The sequence below is a fragment of the Salvelinus alpinus genome, chromosome 26 (assembly GCF_045679555.1).
Source record: "Salvelinus alpinus chromosome 26, SLU_Salpinus.1, whole genome shotgun sequence".
Classification (NCBI taxonomy): Eukaryota; Metazoa; Chordata; class Actinopteri; order Salmoniformes; family Salmonidae; genus Salvelinus; species Salvelinus alpinus.
This window is the reverse complement of record NC_092111.1, coordinates 38,854,619-38,877,352: the sequence shown is the minus strand read 5'-3', so window position 1 is coordinate 38,877,352 and position 22,734 is coordinate 38,854,619. Positions and strand designations below refer to the sequence as shown.

The window sequence follows — 22,734 nt, the reverse complement described above, 5'->3', positions numbered from 1 at the left end:
CTATACAGTACCACCATAGAGATAAACAATCTGTCCTGAAACATCTATACAGTACCACCATAGAGATAAACAATCTGTCCTGAAACATCTATACAGTACCACCATAGAGATAAACAATCTGTCCTGAAACATCTATACAGTACCACCATAGAGATAAACAATCTGTCCTGAAACATCTATACAGTACCACCATAGAGATAAACAATCTGTCCTGAAACATCTATACAGTACCACCATAGAGATAAACAATCTGTCCTGAAACATCTATACAGTACCACCATAGAGATAAACAATCTGTCCTGAAACATCTATACAGTACCACCATAGAGATAAACAATCTGTCCTGATACATCTACAGTACCACCATAGAGATAAACAATCTGTCCTGATACATCTACAGTACCACAGAAACATATAATGAATTGACCTGGTGCTCACCAGCACTTTGAATTTTCTACTATAGAATATAATCCCTAAAATGTTAACACCGGTACTGTAACAGACATACTGTAGTTACTGACTGAAGCTGCTATGGTAACACAGAGACATACTGTAGTTACTGACTGAAGCTGCTATGGTAACACAGAGACATACTGTAGTTACTGACTGAAGCTGCTATGGTAACACAGAGACATACTGTAGTTACTGACTGAAGCTGCTATGGTAACACAGAGACATACTGTAGTTACTGACTGAAGCTGCTATGGTAACACAGAGACACACTGTAGTTACTGACTGAAGCTGCTATGGTAACACAGAGACATACTGTAGTTACTGACTGAAGCTGCTATGGTAACACAGAGACATACTGTAGTTACTGACTGAAGCTGCTATGGTAACACAGAGACATACTGTAGTTACTGACTAAAGCTGCTATGGTAACACAGAGACATACTGTAGTTACTGACTGAAGCTGCTATGGTAACACAGAGACATACTGTAGTTACTGACTGAAGCTGCTATGGTAACACAGAGACACACTGTAGTTACTGACTGAAGCTGCTATGGTAACACAGAGACATACTGTAGTTACTGACTGAAGCTGCTATGGTAACACAGAGACATACTGTAGTTACTGACTGAAGCTGCTATGGTAACACAGAGACACACTGTAGTTACTGACTGAAGCTGCTATGGTAACACAGAGACATACTGTAGTTACTGACTGAAGCTGCTATGGTAACACAGAGACATACTGTAGTTACTGACTGAAGCTGCTATGGTAACACAGAGACATACTGTAGTTACTGACTGAAGCTGCTATGGTAACACAGAGACATACTGTAATTACTGACTGAAGATGCTATGGTAACACAGAGACACACTGTAGTTACTGACTGAAGCTGCTATGGTAACACAGAGACATACTGTAGTTACTGACTGAAGCTGCTATGGTAACACAGAGACATACTGTAGTTACTGACTGAAGCTGCTATGGTAACACAGAGACACACTGTAGTTACTGACTGAAGCTGCTATGGTAACACAGAGACATACTGTAGTTACTGACTGAAGCTGCTATGGTAACACAGAGACACACTGTAGTTACTGACTGAAGCTGCTATGGTAACACAGAGACACACTGTAGTTACTGACTGAAGCTGCTATGGTAACACAGAGACACACTGTAGTTACTGACTGAAGCTGCTATGGTAACACAGAGACAGCCGGTTATTCTACCTTGGGGACGAAGAGCACCACCAGGGTGATGTAGACGGAGAAGACGATGGCCAGGGAGGCGAAGGCAAACGAGGCGTCCTGCTGTGACGACAAGATCATGGTGACGGGAGCCGTGATCATACACAACACCTGTGGGGAGGAGGGGGAGAGAGGGGGGTTGGCGGAGGAGGAGGAGGAGATGGGGTAGGGGGAGAGATAGAGGGGTGAGAGAGGAGGGGGTAGGAGGAGAGAGACAAATAGAGAGAAAGAGAGGGGGGCAGAGGAAGAGGAGAGGAGGAGAGAGACAAATAGAGAGAGAGAGAGAGAGAGAGAGAGAGAGAGAGAGAGAGAGAGAGAGAGAGAGAGAGAGAGAGAGAGAGAGAGAGAGAGAGAGAGAGGTTTAATAGTGGGAGAGAGAGAGAGAGAGAGATGTGGAATAGTGGGTGGGAGAGAGAGAGAGAGGTTTAATAGTGGGAGAGAGAGCGAGAGAGGGGGGTGGTGAAAATGAGAGAGAGGACAGAGAGGACAGAGAGGGAGGTTAGAAATCCATACGTACTGACAATCAGTCATCTCTACTCAACCTGCAAAAACGTAAACATTGGTGGGTCCCCTGCGGGACGGTTGAGCTAACGTAGGCTAATGCAATTAGCATGAGGTTGTAAGTAACAAGAACATTTCCCAGGACATAGACATATCTGATATTGGCAGAAGGCTTAAATTCTTGTTAATCTAACTGCACTGTCCAGTTTACAGTAGCTATTACAATGAAATAATACCATGCTATTGTTTGACGAGAGTGCACAATTTTGAACATGAAAAGTTATTAATAAACAAATTAGGCACATTTGGGCAGTCTTGATACAACATTTTGAACAGAAATGCAATGGTTCATTGGATCAGTATAAAACTTTGCACATACACTGCTGCCATCTAGTGGCCAAAATCTAAATTGCACCTGGGCTGGAATAATACATGATTGCCTTTCTCTTGCATTTCAAAGATGATGGTACAAAAAAATACAAAAAAACTATTGTTTTTTTCTTTGTATTATCTTTTACCAGATCTAATGTGTTATATTCTCCTACATTCCTTTCACATTTCCACAAACTTTATAGTGTTTCCTTTCAAATGGTACCAAGAAAATGCATATCCTTACTTCAGGGCCTGAGCTACAGGCAGTTAGATTTGGGTATGTCATTTTAGGCGAAAATTGAAAAAAAGGGTCCGGTAAGAGGTTTTTAACCAGGCTGACAAATGGAAAAACGGAGCCCGCAATCAAAACTGAGGCAATATTTTTCTGTCGTGTCATTAATCACAGCGGACAGGTCACAGAAGAAAAGGACGATTATCTCAGGGCACATATTCAATCCACAGCTATAAGGTGCATCTCAAAAATCATATTCAAACAGCTAAATGATCCTTGGTATGACCGTCTTAAAACAATTCCATATAGCTTAGTAGAACCCCCCCCCCCCCCCCTTCCAGCATAAACCCTAATGGGTTAACTGCTCCCCTTTGATTGATCTTTAATTCATCTTATCGTGAGTGCCTGTAACTTCAGCAGACGGTGGTGGTGGAATCAGTCTCATTTGTTTTACAGAGAAGGGGTATCGCTGGGCCACCATTCATCACAAGCCGAGAGAGAGAGAGGGAGAGAGGGAGGGAGAGAGGGAGAGAGAGAGAGAGAGAGAGAGAGAGGAGGGGTTAGAGAGAGAGAGAGCAACAGAGAGAGAGAGAGAGAGAGAGGAGGGGTTAGAGAGAGAGAGAGCAACAGAGAGAGAGAGAGAGACAGAGAGGGACAAGAAAGAGAGGAGAACAGGAAAGTGTGCATAAAAATAAACACATGCAAGTTCTCTCTCCAGAGCCAATTTGCAATTCTCTCAGTCAGCTTGAGTTTAAATTGGGTTCAATGCATAGTGGGTAATCCTCAGAGATGAATTAAAATACAACGATGGAAATTGGGAAATAGGAAATCTGCCATAGTGGGGACAACACTCTTGATTAAAATGCTGTGTCACAGCCGCAGCGCAGCAGAACCTGTGGAGATGTTAACTCAATACCAAACAGTGAAAGACCACACTGACCAGGCGTATTCTCCATTTGTGAGATTTGGATGCAGAGAATGACATTAAAAAAAATCCAATGCAGCTGTTTTAGAAAATGGACATTTCTCAAGCAAACATGTTGCTAGGACTGTCTGGGAGGGGTCTGAGAGAGGGGCCTAATTGGAGGAGCCTAATTGGAGGAGCCTAATTGGAGGAGCCTAATTGGAGGAGCCTAAATGGAGGAGCCTAATTGGAGGAGCCTAATTGGAGGAGCCTAATTGGAGGAGCCTAAATGGAGGAGCCTAATTGGAGGAGCCTAATTGGAGGGGCCTAATTGGAGGAGCCTAATTGGAGGAGCCTAATTGGAGGAGCCTAATTGGAGGAGCCTAATTGGAGGGGCCTAATTGGAGGAGCCTAAATGGAGGGGCCTAATTGGAGGAGCCTAATTGGAGGAGCCTAAATGGAGGAGCCTAATTGGAGGAGCCTAAATGAAGGGTGTGTAACCTGAAAAATAGCTGTTTTTGGCAGAGAGGAGGGCTTTTCAAAGAGCTCTTACACTAAAAGTACATTACCATAATTTTCCAATTTTCACAGTATTATTATTTCAACCTCAAAATGTGGAGATATACACAAAAGAAAGGAAAATCATGCTTTGGACTGCACTACCCCTTTAAACATGTTATAAGCATTTCTTGAGAATTTCATTTTTCATTTCGTTGTCAGCCACACCACAGGATAGAAAGGGCTAACCAATTACAGAAATAGAGAGATAAATATGACTTGTTCTTTGAAGATCACTAGAAGAGGAGAATATCTGTTGAGATGGATTCATCCAGGATGGTCCAGGTTGATGTTGAGATGGATTCACCCAGGATGGTCCAGATTGATGTTGAGATGGATTCATCCAGGATGGTCCAGATTGATGTTGAGATGGATTCACCCAGGATGGTCCAGATTGATGTTGAGATGGATTCACCCAGTATGATCCAGATTGATGTTGAGATGGATTCACCCAGGATGGTCCAGATTGATGTTGAGATGGATTCATCCAGGATGGTCCAGATTGATGTTGAGATGGATTCACCCAGGATGGTCCAGATTGATGTTGAGATGGATTCACCCAGGATGGTCCAGATTGATGTTGAGATGGATTCATCCAGGATGGTCCAGATTGATGTTGAGATGGATTCACCCAGGATGGTCCAGATTGATGTTGAGATGGATTCACCCAGTATGGTCCAGATTGATGTTGAGATGGATTCACCCAGGATGGTCCAGATTGATGTTGAGATGGATTCACCCAGGATGGTCCAGATTGATGTTGAGATGGATTCACCCAGTATGGTCCAGATTGATGTTGAGATGGATTCACCCAGGATGGTCCAGATTGATGTTGAGATGGATTCACCCAGGATGGTCCAGATTGATGTTGAGATGGATTCACCCAGGATGGTCCAGATTGATGTTGAGATGGATTCATCCAGGATGGTCCAGATTGATGTTGAGATGGATTCACCCAGGATGGTCCAGATTGATGTTGAGATGGATTCACCCAGGATGGTCCAGATTGATGTTGAGATGGATTCACCCAGGATGGTCCAGATTGATGTTGAGATGGATTCACCCAGGATGGTCCAGATTGATGTTGAGATGGATTCACCCAGGATGGTCCAGATTGATGTTGAGATGGATTCACCCAGGATGGTCCAGATTGATGTTGAGATGGATTCACCCAGTATGGTCCAGATTGATGTTGAGATGGATTCACCCAGTATGGTCCAGATTGAATCCTGGAGAGACATGGAAGTCTCCTCGCCCCAACCAGGGCTTGAACCAGAACCCGTCTGAATGCATCATCAACTGCCTCCCACAAATTATCGTTAGCTATCGCTCCAGAGATGCCGAGGCCCTGGCAGAGCAAGGGAAACAACTACTTCAAGGTCTCAGAGCGATTGAAATGCTACAAGCGCGCACCGCTAGCCAATTTACACTAGTTCCACACACACTGCAGGCCTGACGAGTGGATGTATTCCCCTGATGAGGAAGGAAAGAGGTCCTACTTACTACCCATCCTCTCTGCTGCCTCTCCTCTGTTTTCTGGGCCACATTCAGATGGCAGATACTGTAGATCCCCCATGTATACAGCCCATATGGTGAAAACACACACACACACCCACACACACACACACACACACACACACACCCACATACAACACACACACACACACTGTTTTCTGGGCCACATTCAGATGGCAGATACTGTAGATCCTATAGGGAACGGTGGCTGTGTAGTCATTTAGGACAGCTCCCATGCTGAAAGCCCCACTGGCCAGATCCTCATTAGGGGTGAGAGGTACAGTAGGGCTGGAGGTGAGCAGAGACACAGAGGACCACGGAGGTCAGAGAGCCAAGCATCGGCAGAGAATTAAACGGAGGGAGATAGAGAGAGAGAACGAATGGAAACTGAGAATGAACAGACACACAGCGCGGAGAGAGACTGACATACAGATCAGCCCAGCTGTGAGGAAAATGGACAAACTCTCTCTCTCTCTCTCTCTCTCTCTCTCTCTCTCTCTCTCTCTCTCTCTCTCTCTCTCTCTCTCTCTCTCTCTATCTATCTATCTATCCAAAGGGCTTTATTGGCATGGGAAACATATGTTTACATTTCCAAAGCAAGTGAAATAGGTAATAAACAAAAGTTAAATAAACAATGAAAAATTAACAGTAAACATTACACTCATTAATTATTTTTGTTTTTTATTGCCAATTTTAACCGCACACTTGTTGTTTGTGTATATGGATTTTATAATGTCGTATGTTTTTCCCTCAACACCGCTTTCCATCAATTTGTACAGCAGACGCTCATACCAAACTGAGTCAAAAGCTTTTTTGAAATCAACAAAGCATAAAAACACTTTGCCTCTGTTTGTTTGCCAATTAGGGTGTGCAGGGAGAATACGTGGTCTGTCGTACGGTAATTTGGTAAAAAGCCAATTTGACATTTGTTCAGTACATTGTTTTCGCTGAGGAAATGTACAAGTCTGCTGTTAATGATAATGCAGAGGATTTTCCCAAGGTTGCTGTTGACGTATATCCCACGGTAGTTATTGAGGTTAGATTTGTCTATACTTTTGTGGATTGGGGTGATCGGTCCATGGTTCCAAATATTAGGGAAGATGCCAGAACTGAGGATGATGTTAAAGAGTTTAAGTATAGCCAATTGGAATGTGTGGTCTGTATATTTGATCATTTCATTGAGGAAACCATCAACACCACAGGCCTTTCTGGGTTGGAGGGTTTGTATTTTATCCTGTAGTTCATTCAATATAATTGGAGAATCCAGTGGGTTCTGGTTGTCTTTAATAGCTGATTCTAAAATGTGTATTTGATCATGTACATGTTTTTGCAGTTTGTTCTTTGTTATAAAGCCAAAAAAGATTAGAGAAGTGGTTTATCCATACATCTCTGTTTTGGATAGATAACTCTTCCTGTTGTTGTTTGTTCAGTGTTTTCCAATTTTCCCAGAAGTGATTAGATTCTATGGATTCTTAAATTACATTGAGCTGATTTCTAAAGTGCTGTTCCTTCTTTCTCCGTAGTGTATTTCTGTTTTAGTGATTCACCATAGTGAAGGCTCATATTTTCTGGGTCTCTATGTTTTTGGTTGGATAGGTTTGTCAATATCTTTATTAGGTTTATCCATTCTTCTTCAAACCATTCCAAATCAAATCAAATGTTATTTGTCACACGCGCCGAATACAACAGGTGTAGTAGACCTTACAGTGAAATGCTTACTTACAAGCCCTTAACCAACAATGCAGTTTTAAGAAAATACATAAAGAAAATAAGAAATAATAGTAACAAACAATTAAAGAGCAGCAGTAAAATAACAATAGCGAGGCTATATACAGGGGGTACCGGTACAGAGTCAATGTGCGGGGGTACCGGTTAGTCGAGGTAATATGTACATGTAGGTAGAGTTATTAAAGTGACTATGCATGGGGGTAGAAGCTGTTTAGTAGCCTCTTGGACCTAGACTTGGCGCTCCGATATGATTAGGGTGGCTGGAGTCTCTGACAATTTTTAGGGCCTTCCTCTGACACCGCCTGGTACTGAGGTCCTGGATGGCAGGAAGCTTGGCCCCAGTGATGTAATGGGCCGTACGCACTACACTCTGTAGTGCCCTGTGGTCGGAGGTCGAGCAGTTGCCATACCAGGCAGTGATGCAACCATACCAGGCATACCTGCCATACTAGGCAGTGATGCTCTCGATGGTAAAGCTGTAGAACTTTTTGAGGATTTGAGGATCCATGCCAAATCTTTTTAGTCTCCTAAGGGGGAGACTACCTGCTCCACTACAGCCCAGTCGATGAGAATGGAGGCGTGCTCGGTCCTCTTTTTCCTGTAGTCCACAATCATCTCCTTTGTCTTGATCACATTGAGGTTGTTGTTCTTGCACCACACGTTCAGGTCTGTGACCTCTTCCCTATAGGCTGTCTCGTCCTTGTGTCATCGGCGAACTTAATGATGGTGTTAGAGTCGTGCCTTGCCGTGCAGTCATGAGTGAACAGTGAGTACAGGAAGGGACTGAGCACGCACCCCTGAGGGGCCACCGTGTTGAGGATCAGCGTGATTGATGTGTTGTTCCCTACCCTTACCACCTGGGGGCAGCCCGTCAGGAAGTCCAGGATCCAGTTGCAGAGGGAGGTGTTTAGTCCCAGGGTCCTTAGCTTAGTGATGTGCTTTGAGGGCACTATGGTGTTGATCTGTTGGGGCGGTATGCAAATTGGAGTGGGTCTAGGGTTTCTGGGATAATGGTGTTGTTGTGAGCCATGACCAGCCTTTCAAAAGACTTCATGCCTACAGACGTGAGTGCTACGGGTCGGTAGTCGTTTAGGCAGGTTACCTTAGTGTTCGTGGGCACAGGGACTATGATGGTCTGCTTGAAACATGTTGGTATTACAGACTCAGACAGGGAGGGGTTGAAAATGTCAGTGAAGACACTTGCCAGTTGGTCAGCGCATGCTCGGAGTACACGTCCTGCTAATCCGTCTGGCCCTGCGGCCTTGTGAATGTTGACCTGTTTAAAGGTCTTACTCACATCGGCTGCGGAGAGCGTGATCACACAGTCGTCGGGAACAGCTGATGCTCTCATGAATGTTTCAGTGTTACTTGCCTCAAAGCGAGCACAGAAGTAATTTACCTCGTCTGGTAGGCTCGTGCCACTGGGCAGCTCTCGGCTGTGCTTCCCTTTGTAGTCTGTAACAGTTTGCAAGCCCTCCGACGAGCGTCAGAGCCGGTGTAGTACGATTCGATCTTAGCCCTGTATTGACACGTTGCCTGTTTGATGGTTTGTCGGAGGGCACAGCAGGATTTCTTATAAGCTTCCGGGTTAGATTCCCGCTCCTTGAAAGAGGCAGCTCTACCCTTTAGCTCAGTGTGGATGTTGCCTGTAATCCATGGCTTCTGGTTGGAGTATGTACGTACAGTCACTGTGGGGACGACGTCATCGATGCACTTATTGGTGAAGCCAGTGACTGATGTGGTGTACTCCTCAATGCCATCGGAAGAATTCAGGAACACATTTCAAATATAGATTCAAACACAAAGACCAGGGAGGCTTAAACAGACTAGGCCAACATTTATCATCCATATAAAATACGTTTAGCAATCTACTACTGACTCATTTCAGCCAGAACAATAGGCTACCTGGCGAGTTGATTGATCATTTTTATATTTCAGATAGGTTTTGGTTTGCCCACTGGAACTACATAGAAAATGCCTCAAAGCGAGCACAGAAGTAATTTACCTCGTCTGGTAGGCTCGTGCCACTGGGCAGCTCTCGGCTGTGCTTCCCTTTGTAGTCTGTAACATTTTGCAAGCCCTCCGACGAGCGTCAGAGCCGGTGTAGTACGATTCGATCTTAGCCCTGTATTGACACGTTGCCTGTTTGATGGTTTGTCGGAGGGCACAGCGGGATTTCTTATAAGCTTCCGGGTTAGATTCCCGCTCCTTGAAAGAGGCAGCTCTACCCTTTAGCTCAGTGTGGATGTTGCCTGTAATCCATGGCTTCTGGTTGGAGTATGTACGTACAGTCACTGTGGGGACGACGTCATCGATGCACTTATTGGTGAAGCCAGTGACTGATGTGGTGTACTCCTCAATGCCATCGGAAGAATTCAGGAACACATTTCAAATATAGATTCAAACACAAAGACCAGGGAGGCTTAAACAGACTAGGCCAACATTTATCATCCATATAAAATACGTTTAGCAATCTACTACTGACTCATTTCAGCCAGAACAATAGGCTACCTGGCGAGTTGATTGATCATTTTTATATTTCAGATCAGGTTTTGGTTTGCCCACTGGAACTACATAGAAAATGACATTGAACCAACATGGAATAGACGTTGAATTGACATCTGTGCCCAGTGGATGGCTACTGGCTATATGCCTAAAGATAAGCCATTGTAACATCGCACAGCCTTCAACAGAATTTTTGGTTTTCGCTGTTTGTGGGTTTTATCTGGTTTTAACAAAACAATGTCTTTGCTTTCATAATCTGTATGTCTTATTGCCAAATTCAGAGTATAAATATAAATGTAGTTATTAATCTTATAAACGTAGAATGAATTACTTTCACATCAGTTCGGTGGATGTTAGATTTGTAACACATCACGTCAGGCTTTCCACTATCTTATCTGCACTATCAAAACTCTTCCCTATTATGTGTGTGTGAGTGAGTGAGTGAGAGAGAGAGGGAGAGGGAGAGAGAGAGAGAGAGAGAGAGAGTGTGAGAGAAGAACCTATCAATGGATTTCATGTATTGTGTTTTGTATTTAGTAAATATTTGTTATTAATTATTTGAATAAATGTCTTTGACAGGGTCTTTGACAGGGTTTTTGACAGGGTCTTTGACAGGGTTTTTTCTCAGAAACATGGTTTGGTGACACTCAGCATGTAATGGCAGGCAACGGGCTTATGATTTATTATTTAGAGTAGATAGATCACGGGGGTCTCATTAGAAAACTAACATTCTCCTCGTTACAAAACTCCAATGTGACTGATTATGATGGCGCAAGTCACATATATTTTGGAAAATGCATTACGATATTTGTGAGGAAAAACAGGGCTACCCGGCTGGGAACGAGCACTCTGCAGGCAGGCTGCCCTCCAAAGTGATGGCGGGGTGCAGGCAGGCAGGCAGGCTGCCCTCCAAAGTGATGGCGAGGGGCAGGCAGGCAGGCTGCCCTCCAAAGTGATGGCGAGGGGCAGGCAGGCAGGCAGGCAAGCAGGCAGGCAGGCTGCCCTCCAAAGTGATGGCGAGGGGCAGGCAGGCAGGCTGCCCTCCAAAGTGATGGCGAGGGGCAGGCAGAACATCCTTTTCATCCGATGCTGCAACCTCAGCTACAAGTAGGTGTGTGATTCTGCTTGCTCTGTACTCCATAGAAGTGACATGATATCCCTTGTTGATATTCGCTGCTAACAGAAATGACTTTCAGCTCCAAATGCAGGTGTAAAACGCAGTTTATTTCTGTAGCCTATCTTGCGTTTTGAAAACGCTTCCCCGTGTATGGCTGTATTGACAGGCTACATTCGCATGTTCGCGATAGGGATTCATATTTTCATGAAACTCTACCAAGTTTCAGTAAAGAGCATAATTCATATTTATCCTGAGAGTCCCAGGAAATACCGTAAAAAATGAAAGTGCTCATTTAAAGCGTTAAAAACCAAGATATGATCACTTAGGGTTCTCCCAAGATAAGATTGTCACTGCGCCACATTGCCGTTTTGCCTCCACCACTATTTAAAGATGTTACAGCAAGTGAAATTGCTATTTAGTAATGATAGAGTAACTTTGATCGCCAATGACATTGTCGTGAACTGCAAAACAGGCCGTTTATAGATCCGTTATTATGTTCACGCTCGACACAGCGTGATCAGGACGCACCCCGAGTAGGTCATAGCGTTGTCGAATCATACAAACTTTGTAACAAAAGTCAAATGACCCGTTTCTAAACTTTATAAATAACCTCATATTTGGCTAAATCAAGTTGAGATTATACAGATACCAGATCAGCTCATGAATAACGGGGAGAAGGAAGGGCGGAAATTGTTTAGAAATCTAGGTATTTTAACAGCGACCAAATCTTTAAAAAAAATATATCCATATTTACTCTTATACCATTTGTTGATCACACATTCTCTACCGAAGTTCTCATATGGGCAGAAAAACGAGACAGCGCAGAGAAACGGGGAAAATGTTATAGAGGTATTTTTTACATGCATAGGCGAGACGTGCTTTGATAATGCAACCTATGGATTTGTCACGGTTTTCTTCCTGGGATGAAGGAGAGGACCAAAATGCAGCGCGGCTAGTGTTCAACATGTTTAATAGGCGAATAAACGGTAACACTAATACAAATAACAAAATAACAAATGTGAAAACCGAGACAGACCTATCTGGTGCAGACAAAACACAGAGACAGGAAACAATCACCCACAAAATCACAACACAAAACAAGCCTCCTATACAGTATATGACTCTCAATCAGGGACAACGATTGACAGCTGCCTCTGATTGAGAACCATATTAGGCTGGACACAGAAACAGACAAACTAGACACACAACATAGAATTCCCACCCAGCTCACGTCCTGACCAACACTAAACAAGCAAAACACATAAGAACTCTGGTCAGGACGTTACAGGATTACAGAATAAAGTTAGTCTGGATTGTGGGTTTCAGTGAGATTGGGAATATAGGAAAATAGCCTAGCCTCTATATACGGCTACTAGGTGAGTCAATACATACATCATACTCTTGGTTTACGCTAAATGTTTCTGATCAGTGATAGATGGGCAAACAAATAAATGAGCTACCATTTTCACTTGTCCAGACAGAGATCAATTAACCAAAATATACAGACTGATTCGATTAAACAAAATCACATTGATTGATTATCAGACAAATCACATGCTTTTGGTCGGTAGTAGGACAGGCTACTTCGCGAGTGAACTGCCAAATCCACTTGTATAACATGCTAGCAAAATGTTCTGATCACCTAATATATGAGCAAACTAGAATGATCATTAGCACTCATCTTAATTTAGCTAATATTTCCCCTGCCTAATTGTTACCAAATATCCAAACGGAGATTCAGTGAAAAGAAAGATCTGACATTGATGGATGTATCTACAGTAGATGAGTCCCCAACGCTTGTCGCAAAGCAGAGCGATGGCGCTGTCACAATCAAAACGATAGTCCTACTGAAATTATCATCTAGGTGACCACACATTACTATTGCTTTATATTAGTAGAACGGTTGGTTATGATTTTGGGAGTTTCAGTATAAGCAAGAATTTGATATACGCCTTCAATTGCATTAGTTTTACTTATTCCAATATGTTCATCATTCCGTTGATCATAACTAAGGTGAGTTGTCCTCTCTCTACGCTTTGTCTAGGGCCAATGGCTGTTTCCTCTGTCAATCTGGGATCGAATTTTCAATTCTGATGAGAACTCTAAACCGCATTCGTGTGTCTTCTGCACAGGCGGGGAAGTTAGGACGATTCATTAATATAATATTTTATTTACAATGCACTAATAAAACTAAACACTTTCTTTTTCTTTTCTTGTTTTTGGCAAAAAAAGTAAACAGCCCAAATCTGGCTTCCAAAAACGAAAAGAAAGAAAAGAAAGACAGAAGAGAGAAAAGAAAGGGTGACAGTATGTCATCCAATGTTTCACAAAGGAAGGTGGGTGTAGTCCGGTGAGTGGTGGAAATGAACCTGTTAATTTAGTCCATAGTGAAATAGGCTACTACTCCCCTAACATTAGTTACTTCATATCTTCACAGAAAATAAAGAGTGTTTACATTTCGCTCCTCTTTTAGCCAACATTTAATCAATGCAGGAAAACTTTTAGCAAGCTATTCATTGTAAATCAGTTGCCCCTACCTGGTGCCAGGCCCAACAGATGCAGCTTCAGGCAGCAACCAGCCCTGTCTCCCCATCCCCCTGAACCAGCCCTGTCTCCCCATCCCCCTGAACCAGCCCTGTCTCCCCATACCCCTGAACCAGCCCTGTCTCCCCATACCCCTGAACCAGCCCTGTCTCCCCATCCCCATACCCCTGAACCAGCCCTGTCTCCCCATACCCCTGAACCAGCCCTGTCTCCCCATCCCCCTGAACCAGCCCTGTCTCCCCATCCCCATACCCCTGAACCAGCCCTGTCTCCCCATCCCCATACCCCTGAACCAGCCCAGTCTCCCCATCCCCCACCAGCCCTTTCCCCATAGCCCTGAACCAGCCCTGTCTCCCCATACCCCTGAACCAGCCCTGTCTCCCCATCCCCATACCCCTGAACCAGCCCTGTCTCCCCATCCCCCTGAACCAGCCCTGTCTCCCCATCCCCCTGAACCAGCCCTGTCTCACCATCCCCATACCCCTGAACCAGCCCTGTCTCCCCATACCCCTGAACCAGCCCTGTCTCCCCATCCCATACCCCTGAACCAGCCCTGTCTCCCCATCCCCATACCCCTGAACCAGCCCTGTCTCCCCATACCCTGAACCAGCCCTGTCTCCCCATACCCCTGAACCAGCCCTGTCTCCCCATACCCCTGAACCAGCCCTGTCTCCTCATTCCCCTGAACCAGCCCTGTCTCCCCATCCCCCTGAACCAGCCCTGTCTCCCCATCCCCATACCCCTGAACCAGCCCTGTCTCCCCATACCCCTGAACCAGCCCTGTCTCCCCATACCCCTGAACCAGCCCTGTCTCCCCATCCCCATTCCCCTGAACCAGCCCTGTCTCCCCATACCCCTGAACCAGCCCTGTCTCCCCATATCCCTGAACTAGCCCTGTCTCCCCATCCCCCTGAACCAGCCCTGTCTCCCCATACCCCTGAACCAGCCCTGTCTCCCCATACCCCTGAACCAGCCCTGTCTCCCCATCCCCCTGAACCAGCCCTGTCTCCCCATCCCCCTGAACCAGCCCTGTCTCCCCATCCCCATACCCCTGAACCAGCCCTGTCTCCCCATCCCCATACCCCTGAACCAGTCCTGTCTCCCCATACCCCTGAACCAGCCCTGTCTCCCCATCCCCATACCCCTGAACCAGCCCTGTCTCCCCATACCCTGAACCAGCCCTGTCTCCCCATACCCCTGAACCAGCCCTGTCTCCTCATTCCCCTGAACCAGCCCTGTCTCCCCATCCCCCTGAACCAGCCCTGTCTCCCCATCCCCATACCCCTGAACCAGCCCTGTCTCCCCATCCCCCTGAACCAGCCCTGTCTCCCCATACCCCTGAACCAGCCCTGTCTCCCCATACCCCTGAACCAGCCCTGTCTCCCCATCCCCATACCCCTGAACCAGCCCTGTCTCCCCATCCCCATACCCCTGAACCAGCCCTGTCTCCCCATCCCCCTGAACCAGCCCTGTCTCCCCATCCCCATACCCCTGAACCAGCCCTGTCTCCCCATACCCCTGAACCAGCCCTGTCTCCCCATCCCCATCCCCCTGAACCAGCCCTGTCTCCCCATACCCCTGAACCAGCCCTGTCTCCCCATCCCCATACCCCTGAACCAGCCCTGTCTCCCCATACCCTGAACCAGCCCTGTCTCCCCATACCCCTGAACCAGCCCTGTCTCCTCATACCCCTGAACCAGCCCTGTCTCCCCATCCCCATACCCCTGAACCAGCCCTGTCTCCCCATACCCCTGAACCAGCCCAGTCTCCCCATACCCCTGAACCAGCCCTGTCTCCCCATACCCCTGAACCAGCCCTGTCTCCCCATCCCATACCCCTGAACCAGCCCTGTCTCCCCATCCCCATACCCCTGAACCAGCCCTGTCTCCCCATACCCTGAACCAGCCCTGTCTCCCCATACCCCTGAACCAGCCCTGTCTCCCCATACCCCTGAACCAGCCCTGTCTCCCCATCCCCCTGAACCAGCCCTGTCTCCCCATCCCCCTGAACCAGCCCTGTCTCCCCATACCCCTGAACCAGTCCTGTCTCCCCATACCCCTGAACCAGCCCTGTCTCCCCATACCCCTGAACCAGCCCTGTCTCCCCATACCCCTGAACCAGCCCTGTCTCCTCATTCCCCTGAACCAGCCCTGTCTCCCCATCCCCCTGAACCAGCCCTGTCTCCCCATCCCCATACCCCTGAACCAGCCCTGTCTCCCCATACCCCTGAACCAGCCCTGTCTCCCCATACCCCTGAACCAGCCCTGTCTCCCCATCCCCATACCCCTGAACCAGCCCTGTCTCCCCATACCCCTGAACCAGCCCTGTCTCCCCATACCCCTGAACCAGCCCTGTCTCACCATCCCCATACCCCTGAACCAGCCCTGTCTCCCCATACCCCTGAACCAGCCCTGTCTCCCCATACCCCTGAACCAGCCCTGTCTCCCCATACCCCTGAACCAGCCCTGTCTCCCCATACCCCTGAACCAGCCCTGTCTCCCCATCCCCCTGAACCAGCCCTGTCTCCCCATCCCCCTGAACCAGCCCTGTCTCCCCATCCCCATACCCCTGAACCAGCCCTGTCTCCCCATCCCCATACCCCTGAACCAGTCCTGTCTCCCCATACCCCTGAACCAGCCCTGTCTCCCCATCCCCATACCCCTGAACCAGCCCTGTCTCCCCATACCCTGAACCAGCCCTGTCTCCCCATACCCCTGAACCAGCCCTGTCTCCTCATTCCCCTGAACCAGCCCTGTCTCCCCATCCCCCTGAACCAGCCCTGTCTCCCCATCCCCATACCCCTGAACCAGCCCTGTCTCCCCATACCCCTGAACCAGCCCTGTCTCCCCATCCCCATACCCCTGAACCAGCCCTGTCTCCCCATACCCCTGAACCAGCCCTGTCTCCCCATCCCCATACCCCTGAACCAGCCCAGTCTCCCCATCCCCCTGAACCAGCCCTGTCTCCCCATACCCCTGAACCAGCCCTGTCTCCCCATACCCCTGAACCAGCCCTGTCTCCCCATCCCCATACCCCTGAACCAGCCCTGTCTCCCCATCCCCCTGAACCAGCCCTGTCTCCCCATCCCCCTGAACCAGCCCTGTCTCACCATCCCCATACCCCTGAACCAGCCCTGTCTCCCCATACCCCTGAACCAGCCCAGTCTCCCCATACCCCTGAACCAGCCCTGTCTCCCCATCCCCCTGAACCAGCCCTGTCTCCCCATCCCCCTGAACCAGCCCTGTCTCACCATCCCCATACCCCTGAACCAGCCCTGTCTCCCCATACCCCTGAACCAGCCCAGTCTCCCCATACCCCTGAACCAGCCCTGTCTCCCCATCCCATACCCCTGAACCAGCCCTGTCTCCCCATCCCCATACCCCTGAACCAGCCCTGTCTCCCCATACCCTGAACCAGCCCTGTCTCCCCATACCCCTGAACCAGCCCTGTCTCCCCATACCCCTGAACCAGCCCTGTCTCCCCATCCCCCTGAACCAGCCCTGTCTCCCCATACCCCTGAACCAGCCCTGTCTCTCCATCCCCATACCCCTGAACCAGCCCTGTCTCCCCATACCCCTGAACCAGCCCTGTCTCCCCATCCCCCTGAACCAGCCCTGTCTCCCCATCCCCATACCCCTGAACCAGCCCTGTCTCCCCATCCCCCTGAACCAGCCCTGTCTCCCCATACCCCTGAACCAGCCCTGTCTCCCCATACCCCTGAACCAGCCCTGTCTTCCCATACCCCTGAACCAGCCCTGTCTCCCCATACCCCTGAACCAGCCCTGTCTCCCCATCCCCATACCCCTGAACCAGCCCTGTCTCCCCATACCCCTGAACCAGCCCTGTCTCCCCATACCCCTGAACCAGCCCTGTCTCCCCATCCCCCTGAACCAGCCCTGTCTCCCCATCCCCCTGAACCAGCCCTGTCTCCCCATCCCCATACCCCTGAACCAGCCCTGTCTCCCCATCCCCATACCCCTGAACCAGTCCTGTCTCCCCATACCCCTGAACCAGCCCTGTCTCCCCATCCCCATACCCCTGAACCAGCCCAGTCTCCCCATACCCCTGAACCAGCCCAGTCTCCCCATACCCCTGAACCAGCCCTGTGTCCCCATACCCCTGAACCAGCCCCGTCTCCCCATCCCCATACCCCTGAACCAGCCCTGTCTCCCCATACCCCTGAACCAGCCCTGTCTCCCCATACCCCTGAACCAGCCCTGTCTTCCCATACCCCTGAACCAGCCCTGTCTCCCCATCCCCATACCCCTGAACCAGCCCTGTCTCCCCATACCCCTGAACCAGCCCTGTCTCCCCATACCCCTGAACCAGCCCTGTCTCCCCATCCCCATACCCCTGAACCAGCCCTGTCTCCCCATCCCCATACCCCTGAACCAGTCCTGTCTCCCCATACCCCTGAACCAGCCCTGTCTCCCCATCCCCATACCCCTGAACCAGCCCTGTCTCCCCATACCCCTGAACCAGCCCAGTCTCCCCATACCCCTGAACCAGCCCTGTGTCCCCATACCCCTGAACCAGCCCTGTCTCCCCATCCCCATACCCCTGAACCAGCCCTGTCTCCCCATCCCCATACCCCTGAACCAGCCCTGTCTCCCCATACCCTGAACCAGCCCTGTCTCCCCATACCCCTGAACCAACCCAGTCTCCCCATACCCCTGAACCAGCCCAGTCTCCCCATCTCCATACCTTTGACCAGCCCTACTCCCACCTGAAGAAGGAGGTGAGCAGCATTGTGTTGAATGACATGTCAGTTGGCCTAATTGGAGGTACTTAAAGGAAGAGATGCTCTTAGAGATGGATGGGAGTCTCTCCTGTCTGAGGCAACACTGATTGCTACGCAAATGGATGTTGCACCTGAATTTAGTAAGGAACACAGCCGCCAGAGGAAAAGGTGTTTCAGAAACACAGTGTTTTTTACTGCTATGGACAACATCATGTGACTTGGACACTAGGTTCCACACAACTGCAACAATTGTAGAAGAATTTCCTGCTGTTGTGAAAGTTGGGCAGATTAGTGAGGATAAAGTCCTTTCTGTGTGCCAACCACTGATCATGAACTATTCCAGAGATCTTACACCTGAGTTTCATAATGAAGTAAGACACCTGAACACTATATATGCTGCCACTTTCCCTCCTAACTTGTCCCCTCTTGGTCTCCTGAATGCAATTTGTAAGATGCAGCTGCAAAGCATTTTTGGAGAAGTGTGCATTGCTTTACGTATATTTTGCACGCTGCCTGTGACTGTTGCTGGTAGTGAGAGAGTTTTCAGTAAGCTAAAACTTTTTTTTTTTTTTACGATTTGAGGTCCACTATGTCCCAGGACAGGCGTTGCAGTCTTGCCATGTTGTCCATTGAAAGTCAGTTAACTAGAAAGCTGGACTTCAAAGACTTGATCAGTGACTTTGCTAGCAAGAAGGCTCGGCGCTGGGCTCTTGGTGAGTAACGCTGAGTAAGGGCCAGTGATAACTGTTAAATGGCATGACTATGGATATTGGATCACTACACACATGATGCCCACAGGCTGAGAACAACACTGAGAACAACACTGAGAACAGACTGAGAACAAGATATATCTCAAAGTAATGGCTGGATTGCCATAAAATGTGTTGTGCACAATCAAGATCCCAAGTGGAAGAAACCTATTGATTTGGTGACCTCTTGACCTTTCCTCTGGCGCCATCATCAGGCCTTTTCATTTCCATTTTGTTTTCCATTTCCACTTTTACAGCTGCTTATTTTCTAGTTGGTATGTATACCTTAGTTCAAACATCTGCTGCTGATTTTATTATTTTGTTATATCATTCTATAGATGATAATGTTATTTTATTTTAATTGAAGAGGTTATAATGTATATTTAAGTTAGATTTATTTTAAGTTATTCATTAATGTTAAGCTAATTTTCCATTCAAGAATTTGACAATTATAATTACATTTAGACTGTAAAAAATGGCCTTTAGCACATTTCTTATAGAGGGTATCAGTCTTGCATCAAATAGTGAATTCCACTGTATGCAGAATGTTGCATGCATGTCTGCACAGTGTTATATTATCACAGCTCACTGTCAGTAAATATCATACAGTAAATATTGGGACTACAAGAGAGTTGCAAGCCTGCAAAGGTAGAGTTATTTAAAGCTGTGAATGGGTCGATTGGCTTCTGGAGGTGTGTGGTTACAGGCAGGGTTGGTGTGGGCCTGTGGTGGTGGTGCCCAATGTGATGTCTTTTCATGGGGCCCAAAATCCCTGCAGGCTCCCCTGCGTGTTCAGTCCGGCAGTGTCAATTATGCTGTGTACTTTGAATTTATGCCAACTTTGTGTGAAGTTAATATGCTAGACTAAACGGCATCCATCCAACAACCTGTTTGGATAATATGCTATTTTGTTTTCTGCCAATCTGCTGCTGCACATGTTGTGTATTCTGTGGAATTGCATTCACGCGACATTGGGGGATTTTTTGTTGTTGTAATTTCCAGACTCTTGTCAAAAACTAATTTGGGAAATGTGAAGAGGGGTCCCGGAACTAATTTGGGAAATGTGAAGAGGGGTCCCGGAACAGCCCTGGGATCCCAGTTACCCGTTATTACCTAGTTTGCGCTGGGGTCCACACCTTTTTTGGGGGTCGAGGGTCAAAAAGTTTAAAAAACACTGGGTTACTAGATAGTGGCAACAAATGGAATTGGCTTGGATACAGTAAGGCTTCTATTTTCCACTGACATTGTGTTAGTCATTGTTCATAACTTTAGCATTTATTACAGTTCAAAATCATTTTTTTGCTAAAATAATTTTCTCATCAGATTATGCTGCTCTCTTCTTGTAATAATAGCTCAACTAATAGCTCAACTAGTCTGCCACCGCAGATGCTGGGATTTATTTTATGCGGTTTCCCTTTTTTGTTTGAGCACATGCCCCCCCCAAAAGATGTGTGCATGGCCCTGCTGCTAAATGACCAAAATGTAAATATATACAGTACCAGTCAAAAGTTTGGACACACCTACACATTCAAGGGTTTTTCTTTATTTTTACTATGTTCTACATTGTAGAAGACATCAAAACTATGACATAACACATATGGAATCATGTAGTAACCAAAAAAGTGTTACACAAATCAAAATATATTTAACATTTTTGATTATTCAAAGTAGCGACCCTTTGCCTTGATGACAGCTTTGCACACTCTTGGTGTTCTCTCTGCCAGCTTTATGAGGTAGTTACCTGGAATGCATGCATTGTTAAAAGTACATTTTTTGAATTTCTTTCCTTGAGCCAATCAGTCGTGTTGTGACAAGGTAGGGATGGTATAGGGTAGTCAGATAGTCAGTTGTTCAACCATGTCTTCTGCATTTAACCCAACCCCTCTGAAACAGAGAGGTGCGTGGGGCTGCCTTAATCAACATCCACGGTGCCCGGGGAACAGTGGGTTAACTGCCTTGCTCAGGGGCAGAACAACAATTTTTTACCTTGTCAGCTCGCGGATTCGATCCAGCAACCTTTCGGTTACTGGCCCAACGCTCTAACCACTAGGCTACCTGCTGCCCAAAGCCCTATTTGGTAAAAGATCAAGTCCATATGTGACCCGTTTCAGGAAACTAGGCATATGTCACGGGTCACTACTTCACAGGAGAGCCATTTGAACATAAACTTTTTTATTTGATCAAAATTATTTTTGTTGTTGTTGCAGAAATGCCTTCTGGATCATGTGAACTTTCATGTGCCTTAATAACAAACTTGTATGCCATCTGTAAATACGAATACAATTGTTAAATTACGAGCCTAGTTGGTTTAGCCACAAAAAAAGCGAGCAACCTTCCCGCTAGCCATGATTGGCTGAAATAATGAGTGGGCTGGACATGCCGAGAAATGAGTTTAGATTCAATTGCTTCTGTCTATTTGAGCTGGTCAGTATGTCTAGTTAATCCTGTCGTGTAGTAAAACCGCATAAGTGATGCTCTCCACTATCTGGAGGACCGAGTTTTGAAATCAGAAGAATTAAAGTATGATAGCTCAGGAGATGGAGAAAACACCTGTCTCTGGATTACATCTTCAAACTAAGGGCAACCATGGCATCCGACAGGAGACGCGTCCATCCATGAATGATGTATACGGGTAAGAGAGTCTAGCTAGCTACATTTTTTGATATGACACGTTCTAATTTTGACAGAAATTAGTGTATGATCTTATCATTTGTATCTCAGAGCCATTTGCTTGGCTAGCTATAGCCTAATGTTAGCTAGCTAACATTGAACCTGGTTGGTTAGCTACCTGCAGATTCATGCAGGGTAGTAACGTTAAGAGTTGGGACTATGGTTCATTGTTTACCTACTGTAGCTAGCTAACGTTAGCTGGCTGGCTCACTAGCTAACGTTACATGTATAATCTTATTATTCGTATCGCCGAGCCATTTGGTTGTCTATTTTAGCTACATTTGCTTGTCTAGTTTCGCTCTCGGAGTGCTGGACTCTTTAGCTGAGGAGTAGAGTTGATCCGAGCGTCCTGACCTAACAAGTCAAGCACCGAAGCTAACTGGCTAACGTTGGCTAACGTTGGATAGCTTGCTAGCTACTTCCAGACACATATGAGAGAACAACTCACGCTGACCATTTTACTCCCCCTAGCAGAGCTGGTTAGTCTGTTTTTATGTTATCCAGAGTGTTGGTGACTGCAGCTGTGCTGCTGTAAAACGTTTAATTACTATTTTTTGGCAACGTTTACTGACACCGGCCATATTCAACGTGTGTTGAGTGTTCGTAAATTTGTCAGTTGTTCTGCGCTCTGGCACACTCAGACGAGATTGCTCTGAAAATGGAGTAGATAGGCAGAGCGAATTTACCAGCTACAGTTGATATCGTTTGTTTACATACACTTAGGTTGGAGTCATTAAAACTCGTTTTTCAACCACTCCACAAATATTTTGATAACAAACTATAGTTTTGGCAAGTGAATGGGTTGTCTACTTTGTGCATGACACAAGTAATTTTTCCAACAATTGTTTACAGATTGTTTCACTTATAATGAACTTATAAATCACTTATAAATCACAATTC

General features: G+C 46.9%; 1 protein-coding gene across 1 annotated transcript in view; it reads right to left on the bottom strand.

The window, feature by feature from the left end:
* LOC139555298 (gamma-aminobutyric acid type B receptor subunit 1-like) overlaps window positions 1–22,734 on the bottom strand; it is a 324,185-nt gene that overhangs the window by 7,449 nt on the left and 294,002 nt on the right. The window contains exon 22 of the mRNA XM_071368991.1: window positions 1,681–1,809. Within this exon, the coding sequence (XP_071225092.1) occupies window positions 1,681–1,809 (129 nt within the window). The remainder of the gene's footprint in view (window positions 1–1,680; window positions 1,810–22,734) is intronic.